General features: G+C 43.9%; 1 protein-coding gene across 2 annotated transcripts in view; it reads right to left on the reverse strand.

Annotated features, from left to right (window-relative positions):
• LOC147882334 (immunoglobulin) overlaps positions 1 to 20,686 on the reverse strand; it is a 104,895-nt gene that overhangs the window by 60,108 nt on the left and 24,101 nt on the right. For both annotated transcript variants that reach the window (XM_087400796.1, XM_087400794.1), the window contains exons 4-5: positions 9,660 to 9,744; positions 8,412 to 8,479 (exon numbers count right to left, since the gene is read on the reverse strand). In XM_087400796.1, coding sequence (XP_087256922.1) covers positions 8,412 to 8,479; positions 9,660 to 9,744 — 153 coding nt within the window. The remainder of the gene's footprint in view (positions 1 to 8,411; positions 8,480 to 9,659; positions 9,745 to 20,686) is intronic.

The following is a 20,686-nucleotide window of genomic DNA, read 5'->3' on the forward strand; positions in this document are numbered from 1 at the left end:
GGCTTCTGAAAAGCAGGCATGGTCGTCCACTTTGGCATAAGATTACTTTGATGCTCCAACCTTTTCAGCCGGTTCCTCCATTGCATCTACAAGATCGTCTTCAAGACTGGACACTTTCTTATGTGGGCTTGTCATGCCGTCCTCTGCAGGTTGCACATAATACTGTCTCTTCTCTTTATAAAGTTCTACTTCCTCCACCATTTATCTCGTAAAAGGAAAATCAGCTTTGGCATCTTAATCGTCCTATGAAATGGTGGCAGAAACGTTTGAGACAGATTTGGCATTCTAAGATTCCTCTCCATCAGTAGGTTTTCTTATGGAGAGTTTTGTTGGGTGTTCTTTCTCATGGACAACTCTTGGCACGACGACATATTGCTTCCTCTATTTGTCACAGATGTCTGACTCCAAGAGAGATTGTGCCTCATCTCTTTTGGCATTGTCCTTCCTCTTGTGCTTTCTTGGACTTCCTTGGCAAATTTTGAGAACTCGGTTTCCTTAGATTGCTTTTGGCAAGTTCTTCTGGCTTTTGGGAGTTTCGGTATTGGGCACTCTGGACTCTCTGGAAGGATCGCGATCATAGGATCTTTGGTGATGTTTTTTTGAATTTCTCTTTCTTCAGACACTCTTTGCAGCAATCGCTTTTTGATTGTTTGCAATCTCGTGTCTTTGATCATGATGTATATTTGTCCTACAGTGAGATTTTCTCTTGATGTATTATAGCTCTCCCTTTCTGGGATAGCTTCTTTTGTAATATAATGACTCAAAGATTCCACACACAAAAAAAAGTGTGTGTTTGTGTGTGTGTGTGTGTGTGTGTGTGTGTGTGTGGCAGTGAAGACAGTGCCAGAGTCTCTTTCTGTTCAGGATGCAGATGTTCCTTTTTCATTGGATTCCTTTCATCCTTGGTTGAGACAAATTTTTGACCCTGTGGTTCAAAAATTCAGGTTGCCATCAAGAAGAATCAGAAGGGGAAAAAACAGCTTTGTTTTATTGACGGTGATGTCACTCCATTGCATCACTTTTTGCAAGTCAATAGTCTTAAAATGGAGGATGTGTTGTTAGATCCTCCTTCAAATGATATGTAAATTTTATCTTGGTAGCCTCATGGTTTTTCTCTCTGAGGCTTGCTTGTAAATTTGATCTTTGTACTCAATGTGGGTTTTCACCTCATTTGAGGTTTCCCATAATTAAAAAAAGTGTGTGTGTATTTGGCTTATATTGAGATCTTCAGTTGATGTATTTTCTAACGCCTCTTTTCTGAGGTGACTATTCTTGTAATATAATCAATCAAAGCTTTCACTTAAAAATAAGTGTGTGTGTGTGTGTGTGTGTGTGTGTGTGTGTGTGTGTGAAGCTTTAGGTCCTCCAACAAGCCCCGTAGGGATGAGGAGGACCCGAGATCGTCTTTGTAGCTGAAGTTTCCTATTTGCAATAAAGTATTTTGCTCGTCTACATTCAGTTCCTCCGTACTCTTGTTTCATTTGTGTTTGTAGTGGTAGATCTAGATTTCACAATTGGTATCAGAGTTGCTGGTCCAGAGATGGAGATGAAGAAAGACTCAACAAAGCTTCACTGAGGAAAATTTCCCTGCATTGCAACTTGGAGTTTGATTCATGGAGAAGAGCCTTTGGTCCATTGTTTCGGGCACTGAAAAGAAATCGACGCGAGCAGGAAAAGCAAGAAACGTCATCCGACACAACGAGTCAATGGGCAAATAGAAATGAGAAGGCATTCGGAATTCTTGGCAGAGCGTTGGGAAGTAAGTATAATAATCACTTGGATTTTGGAAAGTCAGTACACGATAATTGGGTCGCCACATCAAGACGTTGTTCAGCTCACGCTTAAGAAATTCAAAAGTTTTGCTGAAACAACAATTCGTCAATCTATCCATGAAGGAAGTACTCTGGGTGAGCATCTCAATTGAATGCGTTCAATTCTCTGTCAACTATCTGATCTGGGTGTTAGGGCTGATGACAATGATTCAAAAGCGATTCTGTTATCAAGCCTCCCTCCACCAGTTTACAACGACATAGTTAAAATCCTTCGGGTGAATGCAAACATGTGTCATGGATGAGATGATAGCTAACTTACTGGATGAAGAGCATCGCCAAGTATTCTATGTGGAAGAAGAAAGTACATTTGCCGCAACAGATAAAAAGAAAGGTTCAAAGAAAGGTGAGTGGAGGCAACTGTACTTCGACTAATGTAAGAGACCAGGACACGCTGAAGAGTTCTGCTACAAGAATCATGATGATGTAGCTTCCAAGAAAAAGGTGAACAAGGAGACTGCACATGCTGTAGAGGACTTTGTAGGTTTGTGCATTGACAGCTCGAGCTCGGTCGATGATGACCAATTGGGCCTTCTAGGCTAGTGTTTGCAGTCTGATTTCGAATAAGAGACTCTTGGCGATCCTTGCAACAGTCATGATTTTCCTTGCACTTTAATTTTGGTTGTTTCTCCTTCAGTGACAGTAGATGGCGTATTGTTACGACCGTTAGACTCTCATTTGCTTTTGTTGAGGGGTGGTCTCTTTTTGGGTCTTTTATGCTTTGCCTTTAGCAAGAGCACTTTGTTTTTGTGCTACCTCAGATTTGGTGAAGCCTAGCTGGTCTTTCGCCTTCATTCGACCAGAATCTTCAGACTGACAGAGCTGTAAGCAGACTGTGGGTGGATCATAAACATGGCTCATTGCATGAGTCGTCCAGAATGTCTGTGCGTGCGTGCGTGCGTGCATGCGTGTGTGTGTATGTTTCTTGGGAAAAAAGGCTAGTAAAGCTTCTTCCCAAAAAGTAGATTTGTGAATCGTTGACCGATTGGAGACCCATTATTCTTATGCCTGTCATTTATAAAATCATCACCAAAATGGTGGTTGATCGTATTAAAGGATACTTGCATGATGGTTTACATCCTACACAATATGGTTTTGTTCCTCGCAAGCATATCACTGATAATATCGCAAATGCTTATGTTGGAATTAAGTATGCCAAATACACAGAGCAGGATGTTCTTTTACTGCAAGTTGATATTGCCAAGGCTTTTGATACTGTTCAATGGGACTTCATCTCTCAGACAATGCATGCTTTGGGATTTGGGCAGAAATTGCAGCATATCATATACTGGCTTCATAGTAAAAGTCAAGCTGCTTGCATTCTTTCTGGGGATATCTCTGAAGCATGGACTCTTCGTTGCCCGGTGCATCAAGGCTGTCCACTTAGTGTGCTCCTGTATGCTATAGCCACGCACCCCATGCTTCAGTATATGGATCATCTCGTAGCTACGGATAAGCTACATGGTTTGGAAATTCATGACAGTAAACCATTGCTTGCTCAAGCTTATGCAAATGATTCTTTTTTCACTCCCCGCAATACAGAGCAGGATCTTTCTGAGCTGATGTAAGCTCTTTCTTTATATGGTTTAGCTGTTGGGCTTCATGTAAATTTTCAGAAATCAAAATTTTTGCCTTTGCATTCCAAGGAATGACACTCTCTTTTATGGCCTGGAGAAATCATCCCACCAACTCAATTGGTTTGTCATCTTGGCTATCCTTTGAGTTGGACACTTTCTCCTCGCTAACAATCTATTTGGATTCTCGCACCTCTCAAGAAAAACCTGGAATACTGAAAATTGGCAACTTGGCCTCTGCATGTTCGTCTTCAAATTGTGCAATCTATTCTGATGGCGTATATTCAATTCTACTTGCCACTTATTATGTTCAGCAAGGCTGATCTTGCCTCTTTTATGTCTGAGGTGCTGGAAATCTTCTGATGTTCTCGCCATGGCAAAACAACCCTGCGTTTGCGTCCGGTACAGTAGCTTTGTTCTCCAAAGATGCATGGAGGTCTTAATATTCTTAATATCCATCTGCACATTCTTGCTCACAAGGGGAAACTCATGCTGCAGTTTTTGCAAGGTTCTCAAACATGGGCTGCTATGATTCGTCAGTTACTCTTGCATGTTGAATCTCCAGCTTTTGGTCATTGGAAGCTTTCCCAGTGGGAGTTTCTTTTTGGTTCTATGACAGGCAAAATCCCCGGCTGTCCTTTGGTTTCCCATTTGTAAATGGATTGGAAACATATCCTTTCTCACTTGGATTGGCATGGCAGTGATTCCTTGCAGGGCAACTCTTTCAGAGCTGAAAGTATACATTGGTCTAGAGTGTTCGCCCTTCCTTTGGCTTTGCAGAAGCCTCGACATTCGTATTTTCTGAGTCTCAAGGGGATTCGTTTGGTTCAGGATGTTGTTGATGATGCTGGAATTCCCCTTACTTTTCCTTTGGTTGCTGCTTGGAATGCATTATCGTCCACTTTGGCATAAGATTACAGCCTTTTCAGCCGATTCCTCGATTGCATCTACAAGATCGTCTTCAAGACTGGACACTTTCTTCAGGGGGCTTGTCATACCTTCCTCTGCAGCTTACACATATTACTGTCTCTTCTCTTTATAAAGTTCTACTTCCTCCGCCATTTATCTCACAAAAGGCAAATCAGCTTTGGCATCTTAATCGTCCTATGAAATGGTGGCGGAAATGTTTGAGATAGATTTGGCATTCTAAGATTCCTCTTCGTCAGCAGGTTTTCTTGTGGAGAGTTTTGTTGGGTGTTCTTCCTCATGGACAGCTCTTGGCACGACGACATATTGCTTCCTCTATTTGTCGCAAATGTCTAGCTCCGAGAGATACTGTGCCTCGTCTCTTTTGGCGTTGTCCTTCCTCTCGTGCTTTCTTGGACTTCCTTGGGCAGATTTTGCGAGCTCGGTTTCCTCAGATTGCTTTTGGCAAGTTCTTCTGGCTTTTTGGTGTACATCCACCTAGACAGGAGTTTGATTTCTTTTTTGTTTGGGTTCAGTACTGGGTACTCTGGACTCTCTGGAAGGATAGTAATCATAGGGTCTTTGGTGATCCTATTTTTTTTCTTCAGACACTCTTTGCAGCAATCGCTTTTTGATTGCTTGCAATCTCGTGTCTTTGATCATGATGTATATTTGTCCTACAGTGAGGATTTCTCTTGATGTATTATAGCTCTCCCTTTCTGGGATAGCTTTTTTTGTAATATAATGACTCAAAGATTCCACAAAAAAAGTAAGTGTGTGTGTGTGTGGGGGGGGGGGGGGGGGGGGCACTATGGACCATTTGGAAGCAGAGGAATCAGGTGTTCTTGGGGCAGCCATTGCTCCAACCTTATGAGTTTTTTAGAGCATCGTTACGGCAATCTCTGTATGATGCTTGTCATCATGATGACTTGGATGTATCAGCTTTAGAGGTGTTTTCCAACTGCTTTTGATTTTTCAGAATAAGTCTTTTCTTTAGACTATTCTCATTGTAAAAAATTTTATTGATATAAATACAATGGTTTCACCAACAAAAAAAAGTGTGTGTGTTGTTTGTAAACTTTAGGTCCTCCAACAAGCCCCATAGGGATGAGGAGGACCTGAGATGGTCTCTATAGTTGAAGTTTCCTATTTTCAATAACGTATTTTACTAGTCTACATTCAGTTCTAACGTACTCTCATTTCGTTTGTGTTTGTAGTGGTAGATCTAGATTTCACAGGGTGTGCCACTATTATTTGGAGAGTGGGATGGTTGGAGCTCAGGCTTCTAGTTCTTGCTGAACGAGAGCCAATCATGAAACCTGTTCTTGAGATTTCTATTGCTGTGTTGGAAAGGTCACCTCCCCATCTGTAAGCCCCCAAATGAGGAGAGCATGGGGGAGGGAGACCTAGGGCAGAAGATGCCCAGAGAAGAGAAAGGGAAGGGGACTGCCACATGGGCAGCACCTCACACAAAGCAAGAAGGGTACCTGGCAAGTCGTGGAGCTCCTGATGTACAGGGCAGACACGTGGACATCAGGGACCTGCAGCAGCCTGATTGCATAGGGATTTCCAGCAAGGACAGACGGCGCTTCAGTACGGAGGAGGTACGGAATGCATACGTGGCTGTACAGGGCTGGTATAGACCTGGCAGGAGGCAAGGATGCTGCAGCAGAGAGGCGCAACCATGGCGCTGCAAACAGGGCAGGCTGGAGTCTGTAGGAAGGCCCGCAATAGGGCGCATATGGCCTGGGCCAGTGGCGCAGTGCCACGTGGCAAGGCGTGTACAGATGGGCCTGCAAGTGGGCAGATCAGAGTGGCGCAGCAGAGGCGGGACAGACCAGCACATGGGTCGGCCAGGAGAGAGGCTGGTTGGGCTGCTTTGACACAGCCAACCAGACCTTATATAGGGCTGACCTAGGGGCTGGGCCCTTGCCTAGGTTGGAGGGACAAAGGGGGCCAAAGGGCCCTAGTTTTGTAAGCCCTTAAAGGGCTGTTTTTGGGCAGACTGGTCGGCCCAAACAGACCAGCCAGTCGGCCCATTTAGGGCTGGCTGGTCGGTTGGTTCAAGGGGGCCTTAGGGCCTATAAAAGGAGAGGCTTGTGGCCTCATTTTATATCCAGCAGCTAGCATCCAGGGCAGAAAGGAGCAGCAGGAAGCCACCCTCTGGGCCTACATCCAGGAGGATAGAGAGGTGCTTGACGGGCTGCAGACTTAGCCAGGAAAAGGCTGGGACCTTGGCTGTCATCTAGGGCAGCAAGGTGCTGAGATCACTATACCTTCTGGAGCAGCCATTCACAAGCAGGTTGGAGCAGTGGAACAGGGATCTGTGTGCTGCAGACAAAGCTTGGCAGGGGCTGCCCACCTAGGCTGATTCACAGGCAGTAAGGTGGAGAAGAACATACTGGACGGAAAGTCTACAGACGCTCGAGGTGGAGCACGCGGACTCAAGTCTAGAGATAGCCAGCAGATAGGAGAAGGACCTTGTGGTAAGATCAGAGGACCACATCATTGGTGGGACTCTCGATCTGTCTCTTTTGTATTGTGTCCATAGTTGTGGACGGAAATATATATTTTGGTGGTTCCTCTATCTGGTTGGTTCATTGTCTATTGATGAGTCTGCACACCTATTGTATGCACATAAGTAAAGAAGTTTGTGATTCCACACCCACACCGCACACTGTGTGAGCTCCTGGGCATTACTATAAGTCTTCCGCTGCGTGTACCCTCTGTTGGGTATTTTCTAACATGCTGCCCCTCCTCGAAAGTTGCTATGTGTTCCCACTATTGTCCTTTCTTCTGCTATGTCGCCCGTTCTTCTTTCACTAGATGATAATAAATCATGTTTTGGATCCCTCCGTGTAGCTATTGATTCTATTCGACCATAGACGGAAACACCTTTGCCAGTAGATCGAGGGATCCTCTTTGGGGATTGAGGGATCCTCTTTGGGGATCGAGGGATCCTCTTTGGGGATTGAGCCCAAGATGCTGGGCTGGAGGTTGCAAGGCTTGTGAAGCCAAGCTAGGCTGATGAACTACAAGGGTGAAGGCCAACTGCTGTTGCTGGAACTGATAGAGTCGAATGAGGACTGAAGTCCCCTCTGTATAGGGTGTAATGCCCTACTGGCTGGCTGATAGGACTGGGTGGCTTTAATGAGGGCAGTCCACCCTTGTGCTGTGGACTTGCCCACTGTCTCGAACCAACCCCTGCTAAGTGATAGGCAGACCCTGTACTGTTTGTCTACCTGCATCTCAGACGGACCTTTGCTGCTGTCCACATGTTACTGTTGCAGCCTGCAGGGTTTGGCCTTGCGGCTTGCCCAATGGCTGTTATACATGGGTCTATTATGCCATCGCTTACCGCTATTCTTTTTTAAAGAGCAAGCAAGTCCTTATCAAATCTCTGCTTTACAGCATGTTTGTAATATTATGAACTCCAGATCAAGAGTGGCACACTCAAATATGAGGAATTGGTGCATAAGATCTACATTCCAAAGAATTTAGTGTCCCCATCTCAATAATTGTTATCTCTATGCTAAGAAGGAAAGCCTCCTTGCTTGCAACTATAAGATATATGTGCACCAGCTAGTCAATACCTTCTATCTAGAAGGTTTCCCAACGCTGATGTCAACTTTTTGCCATCATCAGAAAACTCGAGTTCTCCTCGCTTCAATCCTTGGAATTCATAGTCCAAATCCTCGAATTCTATCTCAACTCCTCTTAATTGATGACTTACCTCAATCCAGGCTACATCTATGGACCACTTTCAGTTTTGCAAAAACTGATTTAAAAAAGGCACATGCCTTGTGTTATGGTGTGATAAAATTGCTCAGACAAAGTGGATGATGCCTCCCATGAGATGCCAGCTTGACTGATGTTCTTCCATAATGTGAAAATCTAAAAAATACAAAGTTATGCCCTTCATAAAAAAAGGTTCCTCGTTACTTCTGAATAGTCCCAAAGTTCCGCAAGTCATGGTGTTTAGAAATGTTCAGCATATATTACAAATGTCCACTTATGAAAGGACCAACGTTAGCGAGATACCCTTCTTCACTATTTATGTCACTTAAAAAATAATGTAAGAGAAAAACTTCAGCATACCTACCCAATCATTCTCATCATTCTTTTCTTTCCAATAAATATCCACCGGGACAGCTGATTGAGGAACAATTCCTGCACCCTCCAAAGGAAAATTTTTGCACAATCAGCTTTCTGGTAAGCATTATGTAGGCTATTTCCCCACATTAAACAGAATGTGAGTACTAACAAAGTCACACAGCATGTTTGCCTTAAAAATACAGTGGATTCAACCTCAAAAAATTGGAGTCAGCTTTAAAGCTTGTGCACACTTTTAACTTAACAAGTGTTAAAATCAGGAAAAACATAACTCAGTTCCTAACAATTCTTGAAAACTAGAGTGCTGGCTCAGTCATAAAAGAGGCTAAACTAAAGAGCAAGCTAATCAATGGGCCCAGAAAGGCAAGAAGTGAAGTGAGACGGCCATTTCCATCCATTGGTTGTAGCAAAGCCTTCAATCACAGTTCAGGCAGTCCTTTAGCCAATAGTTGCAAGCAAATAGTTGCATGCTGGCCCTGCTTGAAACAAACGAGGACATAATGAAGACCCTGTTGTCTTGAGTGGCCCTGTAGGTCTTTTGAGTGTTGCTGCCACATTGTTTATAGCTTAAAGGCTGCAAAATGTTTTACTGGGCCTTCGTGCCTTTCAGCTCACTTTTGAGCTTCCAAACTATTCACAGCTTCTCAAATAACTTGTGCCATAGCTCTACGTAGACCAAAGCTATTTGAGCTTTACGTAGACCACAGCTGCTATCAGCCATTTGAAGTCTCTCTTGAGGTCGAACGTCTTTGCGACCTTGCTTTTGGCAGCAAACTATTTTCTTGTTAAGAGTGAAGCTGTCTTGAGGGACTAGCTCTAATACCATGTGAGAAGGCCAACTAGAGGAGGGAGAGGGGACATTTGAAAGACACACAATGTGTAACCTACAAATGTACGTCTAACTATATCACAAAACATACAAAATCTTGAATGGATGAAGTTGATCACTTTGTCCACATCTGTACCACTCTACCCACACAATATCCTATGCAAACTACTTACATTACATGAAAACCCATAAACTGACCATTCTAACATGGTGTTCAAAGATGGGATGCAGACTCACCGTTCTATACAGGAGGAAAATTTGTAGGATTCTTTACTAAAGGTTTGCCTGATCATTTAGGCTACGGCAAACATAGACGAAAGAGAACAATATGCTCCAGCTCATAGAAACTGGATACAAAAGATTAAGCAATTGAAATACCATCACACCATCCTCATCTTATGATCTTACCCCAATAATCCTTCACAGGTGTCTCGTCATTAGTCAAACCACTGTTGTTTGGCATTGTCCATATGTTTAAGGATGTTCTGATTTCCTGCATGTTGCAAAAAACATCACATAGTCCTTACAGACCATTCTTCATTAGAGCATAACCATAAATTCAAACATTATGAATTGGAACTACCAATCTACCACGAGCAATTTCACTAAAAAGGTGTTGCTTTCTTCACTTTGACCTCATTTTTTAATTTCAAAAACTTGAAGAGCTGTTAGAAGATTGGTGATATTGTCACATACTGGCAAACAAGACAAGAAAATGTTATAAAAAGGAAATTTCACAGCATCTCTCAAATCAATAAACATGAGACAGAGTACAGCATGCGGTGTCCCCTTTTTTTGAGGCCAAGCTCTCAAAAGTTGCAAATTTATTATTCCCGTTGGTTCAGGCCCATGAAAACTGCAGCACGGCAAAAGATTCACGCTGTAGACATGGCTTAGTTGAAAAGCTTTCATTTGTCTACCTTCTTACATAAAAAAGGAGACTCCGGTTTAATAACATCACAGCCCCAATTGGACAGTCGAGAGTTTTAAACTTTGAATGTGCACTTACCTTCTCCAGTTGCATTGTCCCTCTGGAACTTCTGGTCTTGCCCTGCGATGATGCAAGGCAACTGCACCTATCACTAAAATCTATGCATAATACCCTCTATTCAAATATGTAAATCGGACATAATTTGTTGTATTAAAGATGCAGATGAACCCTTTGTATGGCAGTGCCAAGAGTTCAACTGATTAACATAAGATCATTGTCCTCTACCTTCTCACCAATGGTTGCTAACTGCCCAATGGTTTCTTTAAACTTGGTGGCATGAGCAGAGAGATAATCTCCCTCTATCAAGTTGCGAGATTCTAGCTGCATTGTTCCTCTGAGAATTGTCCTACGATGTCTTCCAAACTTCTCCTAAAACCTTTGCACTCGTTATATGATTATTTAAGGGATTACTTACCCACCTGTAACCTGTAAGCCCCATATGAGAAGGACAAGGGGTCATTTGATCAAGGGAGTTGGTGTAGGTAGGTAGAGGGATTTTAGAGCTGTAACACACCTCTTCAGAGGCTGTCTTCTTTAGGTCAGATGACAAGCAAGTCAACTGGCTCTTATGCTAAAAAATAGGTGAGCAGACCTGTTAGGTCAACCGACCTGTCACGATCTGTGACGTATTCCTTTCTCTCTTTCTAGACTTATGGATGGTTTGATGAATGGACACTTGTGGAAGGGTATGCCCTTTCGACGGGACACCTCACTTGCCCTTTCGATGGGACACTCCCTAATGAGGCATAACCCTTCACAAGAGACATTCTAATGAAGAGACATTCCTATTGTAATGAACCCTCTCATCAAGGGTCACACCCTTCACAAGGGGTACACACCTCTTCATGCACATACCCTTTGGAGTACACACCTTTTCATGTGTGACTTTTCACTCTCTATATAAGAGAGGCCCAATTGTATGGATGACACAACATCCACCCTACAGACATTCAAGCAATACAATTATTCCTTGTTCTCTGCTATCTCAGTCTCCTTTCTGTTCCTTAGCACATTTCTAAATATAGTAAATCTAGGATTTCTTACAGTGGTATCAGAGCAAAATTCGCTCCTGCCTGTAGGAAATGCCCCCCACCTTCTAGCGCCGATCTGATACATCTTTTCCGCTAGAAGGACATCCGTGCACATTGTGCATGGAAGAGATGGAGAGGATGAGCGTAAAATTTTTAAACGCCTACCCGGCCTAAAGTCATCCTGGCCTCTCCATCTCCCTCACATCACAAGTTGATGTGAATGGACACGACAAAAATCGTGTCTTTTCAGGTGCTTGGGCTGTCCCAAAACCAAGGGACGCACCTTTTCCACCATGGGACACACCTTTTGGTGACGAGTCTCGACTCCTCACTCATAGGGACATATCCCCTCATGAACAGGTGCACCTATTCCAAGGGTCACACCCCTTCGAATAGGCATATCTTTTAGGCCCCAAGTACCTATAAAAAGGATACCTAGAGGGGTAAAAAGGGAAAAAATAAACCCATCCCCTACCCCTAGGATTACCCTAGCTACCTAGGGTTAACTAAACCCCCCATTTAATTTTTGGGGCAACTAACCCATTAGGCAGCCTAACGAAAAGTTACCTCTTCTCCAACAAAGAAAAACTGCACGTACGGATTTTCCGTACCATCTGCGTCAGCCCGTACGGCCAGCCATCACCTCGCCGTACAGCCCTGTGCAGCCTGGCCGTACAGCCTGCACCATTCAACCTTCCAGCCTGCTGTTTGAGGGGAGGGGTTCCTATCCTTCCGGAGGTGTTACCAGAGGCCAAAGGCCACTGGCGTGAGAAGCATGAGTTTTGCAATGCTCTAATGCAATGGATCGTGCAGAGCGCACCGTGCAGTAGTGTGCGAGTGTCGTATGCTATACTGCAGTGAACGACGATGTATGAGTGCATTATGCTAAATGACAATCACCGGTGAACTCCACAACATAAGCAAAAATAAGAAAATCCTACACTGGTGAACAATCCCCATATCGGGAAGAGACAAGAGAGATGAGAAAGTGACCGAGTTGGCCAATGTACATATCACTGGACGTGTCCCCAGGTCACAAGTTGCAAGTCACAAGAATACACAAGTCGCAAATCACAAGAATACACAGGTCTATCCCCATAGTAGACAAAGGGCACACACAAGTCTCTCCGCATTCTCTCCTTGGCGAGCTCGTAGCTCTAGCCTCTATCTCTCCTCACTCTCCTCTCTTTCGCTTGTACCGAATGCCAAATGCCTCCCCTTCTCTCTCCCTTCTCCTTCATCCTTATCCCCCGCCTTGGAGGGTCCCTTCTTCGCTGAGAATTCCCCCTCTTTCTTCCCATTGGTCATCCTCTTATCTCCTTAGCTGTTGAGGATAGCCGTTGCGCCACTGTCTCTCTTGATGGCTTCGGCGACTTTCTGACTCCCTGACTCGCCAGCCTGATGGTGTAAATTCTCCATGTGCAGGTGAGCTGGTTCACCGCATCTCTTGATGGCTTCGGCGACTTCCTGACTCCCTGACTCGCCAGCCTGATGGTGTAAATTCTCCATGTGCAGGTGAGCTGGTTCACCGCACCACTGCACCACTGTATCATTGAACCACTGTGTAAATATAAATACTCCTGACTGCTCCATGTGCTAAGCTCACTCTCCATGTGCGCAGCTCTTGATGAGATCACTTTGGACACGATACTCCTGGTTGACCTGTGGTTGACATGTGTCGACCTGTGGTTGACAGCCTCGGACAGTACTCCTGGATGAACCCGTGTGATCGCGTGGCTAACTTGTGTTGACACATGGTCAACATGTGGTCAACAGATGTCGTCATGTGGTCAACGCCTCTCGACAAGTGGTCGTGTGATAACGTAACAGTTTCCCCCGCCACGATCATTCAACTGTCCCGGTGAATAGAAAGGGAGGACGAATCCGTCAAAGAAAAATAAAAAGGAACTTACAAACCATTGATATGGTGATGGAGTAGGAAAAGGAAAGAGTACAGACCATGTGGTTGGCCGTGGGAGTAAGCCAAGATTTGTATTAAGTTGAAACGTGAAAAATAAACTGCTGCATGATAAGGGACAGCATGGAAAATTGCAAAAAAAACTGAGTACATCTTGAGGTAAAACACTGATATTTACAGTGAGGGCCAAACAGCTTGGCAAAATCTAACAGTGCAAAAAAAAAACCCCAACACCAACAGCCATGTATCAACCCTTGTATGAGATTACTGTGGGTGGTAAACAGCAGCCTGTTCCTCTGCCTTCTCCTCTTCCGCCTTCGTATATCTGGCTCTGTGGCCTTTTGCGCATCCCTTTGCTCTGGCTCAGTCATAGGTATCTGTGGATGGGGTGCTTCCTCCTCACACTCAAGCGTGTGCATCACATTTCTCAGATTTTCATACTTGTCTTTATATCGGTGGTATCGCCGGTAGTAATGATCCTTTTGCTCTTGCAAGGTGGACTGGGAAGTCTGGAGGGTGGCCAACTGCATCCGAAGAGCTGTGAATTCTTCCTCCATGGATGAACGCTTCTTTTCCAATTCAGCCACTCTGGATTCTAATTTTTCTTCGGCAATCTCGGAGGAAGACAAAGACTCTTTTAACTTGGTAATCTCCTGGTGAAATCTGGTCACCTCTGTGGCATGCTGGCTCTGCAAAGTTGCCAGAGCTGCAGCATGTTGGCTGCGTAAAGATGTCATTGCTGCTTCCCATTCCTGCCTGTGATTATGGAGGCGATCCTCAAGGGCAGCCTTCTGAATGTTCATAAAGATATCAAGACAAAGCTGAATCCAAGAGCAAAAAGTGTCTTTATTGGCTACAACGAAGAGTCAAAAGCCTATCGCATTTATGACAAGGAGACAAAGTATTAGTCTGTAGAGACGTTGCTATAGCTCTAGTACTACGCCCAATAATACCAAAGATCATTGCAGCAAGTTTAGACACCCCTAAGAGTAGTTTGGAAGTCTTGAGGAGGTCTATGCGACTCTAGAGACCCCAACCGTGAACCCCTATGATAGCTCAAGTCTAGATTATCCAAGAGCCAAGGATCTTTGGCAAAGAAATGGACTTGGTGCCCAAACCTTGATCAAGTCCAAGTGGATTTACAGAACAAAGTACAAGTTTGAAGGAGACTACGACGCCTATGGGGATCAAGTTGAGCAAAGAAGATATAATTCAATCTGTTCATAAAACGATTTACTCTATCTTATCAACACTCATCTTGATATTGCATTCTCCATGGCACTATTGTTTTTGTTTACCTCTTTTTTCTTCTCTTTCATTTTCTTTGTAGATTTTTCATCCTTAGAACAACAAAAATTCTAAATTTGTATGATTGGACTTATTCTAGTCTTACAAAGGTATATATATACTCTATCTTATCAACACTCATCTTGATATTGCATTCTCCATGGCACTATGTCTTCCTTTTGTTTTTCATAAAAGTTTTTGTTTACCTCTTTTTTCTTCTCTTTCATTTTCTCTTTTATTTTCTTTGTAGATTTTTGATCTTTAGAACAACAAAAATTCTAAATTTGTATGATTGGACTTATTCTAGTCTTACAAAGGTATATATATACTCTATCTTATCAACACTCATCTTGATATTGCATTTTCCATGGCACTATTGTGAATATAAGTAGGGTCTACACTGAACACGGACCTCCATTGGTTGATTGCTACTCCCCATGAATAGAAATCCATTGGTTGACTGCAATCCCTCCACTGGTTGATTGCAACCTCTCCATGAATAGAAAGTCGAAAGAAGAGAGTGATTTTTCTATTCTAAGGGATTTCCAAAGTCTCTTCCAAAAGGATTTTTGCAAGTCAACAGAAATCTGAAAATTCCTACATGCTTATAGCGATTCAGATTGGGCTGGTAATTTTGATACTCAGCAGTCCACTAGGGGTATTTCTTGGACACTCGTGCATTTCTTGGTTAAGCAAGAAACAATCTACGGTGGCTACCTCATCATGTAGCGCTGAGTACAGGGCAACCTTCACGACCACAGTCGAGTGTATTTAGCTAAGGCATTTGCGGGGTGATCTTCATGCATCATTCTTTGAAGTATGTAACAATACATAAAATGCAAAAGCCCCTTGTTTGCTACCTCAAAATGCCTGCAAATGTGCATGTATAACAAAAATTTGCTTACTAAAACCCAACTGGCTATCAAAATTGGCACAAAGGCACAAAAAACCTTGTTTACTTGCCAAATTGCATCTACACATGAAATTTCAATGTTGAAAGTGAAGAGACTATCAAACCCCACAATGGCTATGGAAAACTGCAAATTGTTGCTGAATTCACAGTGCGAGAAGACTGTTTTGCACATTTTTGCCCATTTTGAAGCTATTTTCACCTTTTGACGTTTTCAACTGTGCAATATTGTTGTATGGACTATATAGTTGTCGATATAGACAATCCATACAGCTACATAAAACCAAACCTCTGGTTCCGTTTCTTCCCCCCCTTCATGATGTTGCATGCTTTCTCATGTTGTCCGCATGACCACATCAAACCAATAAAAGACACTTAACCTGCTGCTAATGGCTTTGGAGAGTGTGCCAAACTGTTTAGATTGCTTGCTTGTTGCCTTGAGCTTCATGGAGTGCTCGCATGTCAATTCAAGGTGAGTGCCTCCGATGTGGTTCCTATTGAATGGAACTTCTCACACTTGTTGTCTTCTTCAAGCCATCTCTAGGGATCCACATGTGTAGGCACTTATGCAGCAGTACATTGGAAAGATGGCTTTGATACCACTAGTGAAACTTACATTGTTTTAAAAGGCCTATATTGATGGCCTTGTTATCGTAGTTAGTTACAGATATCCTAATGGCGTGTCAACTCCCCATGGCAAATATACTGAGTCGTTCCGACAACAAACTCTATTTAGGAGCTTCCAACAATTTATTACAATCTAATATGCTCTCACGTTATGGCTCCACTATACTCAAGTTTTTGTTTTAAACGTTCACTTTTCAAAATAGCTCATCTACATGTGAGAGCATGCACCTAAGTACGCTGTTCCATAGTCGTGTGCCTATATGAATGGAACTATTTGAATCTCTGAAGCTCGTCGTTCATAACCAAAATGGAAAATGTTGTTACTTATAGCATGTAGTGTCCCACATAATTACGAACTATTCCTTTCCTCACATTCTAGGGACTAGTAACTATGCCTCCCCACCAACTTCATTTATGTCGAATGGCCCGCGTGTACCATTGTGTTAGCATATTGAGCATGAGCACACCACATGAGAAACAAAGATCGGCTTTTATTAGGATTGTTGCATATTCAATAATGCCATCCACAACTTTAAAGGCATTTGGAAATCTGCTGCCGACCATTTTAGGCCAACAAATGCTCACACAAGCGTGTTGAGCATATGCACACCACATGAGCAACAAAGCTCATATTTTATCAGGTTAGTTGTGTTTTCCTATACCTCAAAAGGCATTTGGAAAGCACAGACGGCCATTTCAAGCCCCTCAAGAGTGCAGCCATGGTGTATTGCAGACCTGGAGCTATATGTTCTTCATACATGGTGCATATATATCACAGAGGGTGCATGTTGTTTGTCTAGAAATATAAACTTCTAACCTGGTTGGTTTTCTAATCAACCTATTTGTATTTTGTGTGGAGGGTCCATCTCTACATTACACTTGCAATCTTAGTCTAAATCATTCTCAAATAGTTGTGATGTCATACGGGCTTATCAATGTGCATGTAGTTTCCTCTTCAATTAATAAGCAGATGCTGATTGTATGAAGGAGGGAAGAGCTTCAACAGTCTTGTTCTTCTCTCAAGCCATACATTAGTCAGTTCACTATCTCCATTGATGTTTAAAACTATTGGAGGAGGATCACTGCCCCACCTATGAGCCCCCATGAGGAGAGCAGCTCGGCAGGACCCCTTCATAGAATCAAGGGGGGTGAGAGGCTGCCATGTGGGCCCTAATAACATATCTACAATAGTCAGGGCCGGATCTGAAGAGAAAAGATTAGCCACGCCTAAATAAATGGGCACTTCGACCCTTGGAGAAGCAATCACTGGTGCTCAACAAGCAGCCACAGAAGCTCACTGACAGCATGCAGCAGATTGCGGCCAGAGGAGTGCGTAGGCAGGGGATTAGACATCACCTGAGGGAGCCAGACATTGCAGGACTTTTTTGCAGATGTGAAGGTTGTTCTTTGTCATGCCAAACAATTACATGTTGGCCATTGCAAATGAAAATCCGCAAAAGAAAGTGTCCTACAAATGTCAAAGCCTCAAGGCTATCACTACAATGAGCAGGCTGCTCGAACGCTGACAATATCTGCAAATGTCAACCCAAAAAACAGCGAAAGCTCTACAAATATGAATGCCCAATGACATGCTCAAACAAAATGCCAAATGCAAAAAACTGTCCTGCAATATATGACTGCAATAATCTGCAAACGTCAATGCATCAAAAGCATACAGCTGCCCTGCAAAAGCTAAACCAGCTCTCAAATCTACTCAAAAATGACCTGAAATTGCACCCCAAGGCACTGCAAGTGTCGCGCCTGCAAAAGCCCCGAATCTCAAAAAACGGAAGTATGCTTGAAAAGAGGGCAAATTGCCATTTCTGCTCAACGTCACTGTACCAGCATGCAATCACTGCATAAACTGTCACTGGCCTCAAAAAGCCCCAAAATCTGCCAAGTCAGAGTGCTCAAAATAGCAAATGTCTGCAAATATTACTTACACTAAGTAGGAAAATGCCTGTGTTGTGCTATGATCGTACAGATGACCATGCAATAGGTGACTATACAGACGGCAATGCAGGTGGTCTAGTATGTGGCTGTACAGTAGGTTGGCAAATCAATACGAGAGCAGCACTTAGCATACAGACGACAATGCTGATGCTATACAAAGGATATTTGCAGAGTGTAACGATTTGCAGATTTGCAGAGTGTACAATTGCGCAGATGATTTGCAGATTTGCAAAGTGTGCGATTGTACGGATGATTGCCGTATGATTGTACAGAGGTTAACTGAAGATGTGCCGACAATTCCCTGACGCTAACGCAGATTGTATGGATGTCCAGAACGCAGGTATTGAATAATGTATTCCTCATTTCTTCTAGACCAGTACTGTTGAAAAAGTGTGATGCCCTCTCAATGTATGATGACCCTACAACTCCCAAGAAAATACTCGAAATAGGTGACAATTAGAGGAAAAAATTAGAGCTACAGAAACCAAGTCTTAGCAAAACCAGCTTCCCAAAAGAGTGGGATGCAACATGTGGGTGTCAACATATACAAGAGAAGAAATCAGAAACTTATCATCGTTCATAGGTATTATATCAATACCATTATTTTCAAATATATTGAAGTCTACCCAAAAACTCGATACCAAGAAATCAAATATATTGAAGTCTACCCAAAATTCAATACCAAGAAAATAATGTATGAGTCCTAAAAAATTTCATAGCAAACTCAAAACACAAATCCTTCTAGAGTTTCGTTATCAAATCCTCACAGATGCCTATCACTAAGAGATCATCTACATATAAGAGTGCATTAGGATGTCTTCTTGTTCTACTTCGTAATAGAGAAGAAACATCTGCTAGTTGATATGAAATTTCCGCGTGCACCAATACAAACCCTTTCTTTGTTATAACTAGGTATGTATAAGTACAACCCATGATGATTGTAAAGCATACAAAGCTAGTATAGATGGTCACCTCCCCATGCGTGAGCCCCCAAATGAGTGCATGGGGGAGGTGGACCAGGTTAGGTCGGTTATCACGTGGGCAGTGTTTGGGCCTGCCACATGGGCAGGACTAACAGAGAGAGCAAGGCTGCCACATAGACAGCACATGGGCTGCCATGTGGGCAACAAGCATACAAAGAAGAAACAGAAAATAGGGCTTCCACATGGGCAGCACATAGTCTGCCATGTGGGGCAGCATCCAAAGGTGTACCTGGCTGCCTGGATGAGACTGGATCAGAGTCGGAGCAGAAGCAGTGCATGGATCCCTACTAGGAGGCGCTGCAATGCCATGTGGCATGCCCTGGTTGGTGCTCAGCAATAGAACAGACCCATGATACATGGGACAGTCTGCATGGACCTTCTGCAGCTGATTTGACAGCACAGGGAGCCCAGAAAGAGGCCAGACTGCAGGCGCCTATGTGCGGATCTGTACAGGGGCCTGGGGCAGGGCTGAACCAGGAGCAAATAGTCTGGATCAGGTCCAGCAGTGTTGGGGTAAAGGCACTGGCCACCCTATGTAAATAGTACTTTATGTTGTACTTTAGTGTAGGACACTTAAGTACACTAAGTACACATTTGTACTTAGATGTACTTAAGGGTTACTACCTTATCCATAATATATATGTGTGTACTTGGGGAGGTACCACTCACTCATTGTGATTATCCCCACTATTGTGTGTGTGCAGTGAGTCTCTCTACTCCCTACTCTATCTCCCTCACACTCTATCAACTGGTATCAGAGCCAACGGGCTCTCTCCCTCCGCTTCCACTCCCATCTCTCTCTAGCCTACCCCTACCGTACGGACAGGTCCGTACGGCCGTACGTCGTCCGTACAGCCGTACGGACAGATCGCGATAGCAGGCTGCAAGGGCGAGGGCGCGGGCGGCGTAGCTGCGGCGCGGCTGCAAGGCAAGGGCGCGGGCGTGCAAGCTGCAAGGAGTAGCAAAGGGCGAGGTCGCGGCAAGGGGCGCAAGCTGCAAACCAAGGGCTGCAACGCGCAGCAGCTAGCGACGTAGGCCAGGGCGAGGACAGCAGCCGAGCAAGTCGGCTGCAGCCTCGCAGCCAACAGTAGTTGGCCAAGCGGCTGACCACAGTCGGCCAGAGCCCACAGACAGCCGCCAAGGGCCGACCTTCCGTCGGCCATCACCAACAGCGTGCTACGCGCAAGCTCGAGCATTCAGCCACGAAAACATTTCGAAACTACTGTTTTGCACGAAAATCGAGTGCATAGTACAGCAGCAAGTACTCCACTTGGGGCATGGTTTTCACTCGCACTGAGGCTTAGCTGTCGAGACAGGTCTATCACTTAGCCAGTGATTGTATGTTAGTGGTGGCACTGAGTGTATGCATTGGACAGATCTGTACTTGATACTTGCAGTGTATGCCTTGTTGGATGCAACTCAATGGATTTGCAGTCAGACGCCTTGTGAGCAGTAGCAGTTGATGCCATTTACTGTGTTAATGCACGGAATGTGCTGTCAATTCAAGGGGCTTTTGATGCTATTATGCTTGGGACAAATGCTTTAGCTTGTTGCTGAAAGTACAATCACTTTTGGTACAGATTTGGTCGATTTTGACCAAGTTTGACTTTATTCAAATTTGGGGCTTTTGTAGCCTGACCGGCAATTTGTCAAGTAGGAGCACTCTACATGCATCAGGCTATCTTGTGGAGCACTATTATTCTTTGAAAGTGCAAATTTGACTTACAGGGTTTTG

The sequence above is a fragment of the Dipteris shenzhenensis genome, chromosome 29 (genome assembly GCF_047967505.1).
Source record: "Dipteris shenzhenensis isolate YYH24624 ecotype China chromosome 29, Dip_SZ_1.0, whole genome shotgun sequence".
NCBI classification, from domain to species: Eukaryota; Viridiplantae; Streptophyta; class Polypodiopsida; order Gleicheniales; family Dipteridaceae; genus Dipteris; species Dipteris shenzhenensis.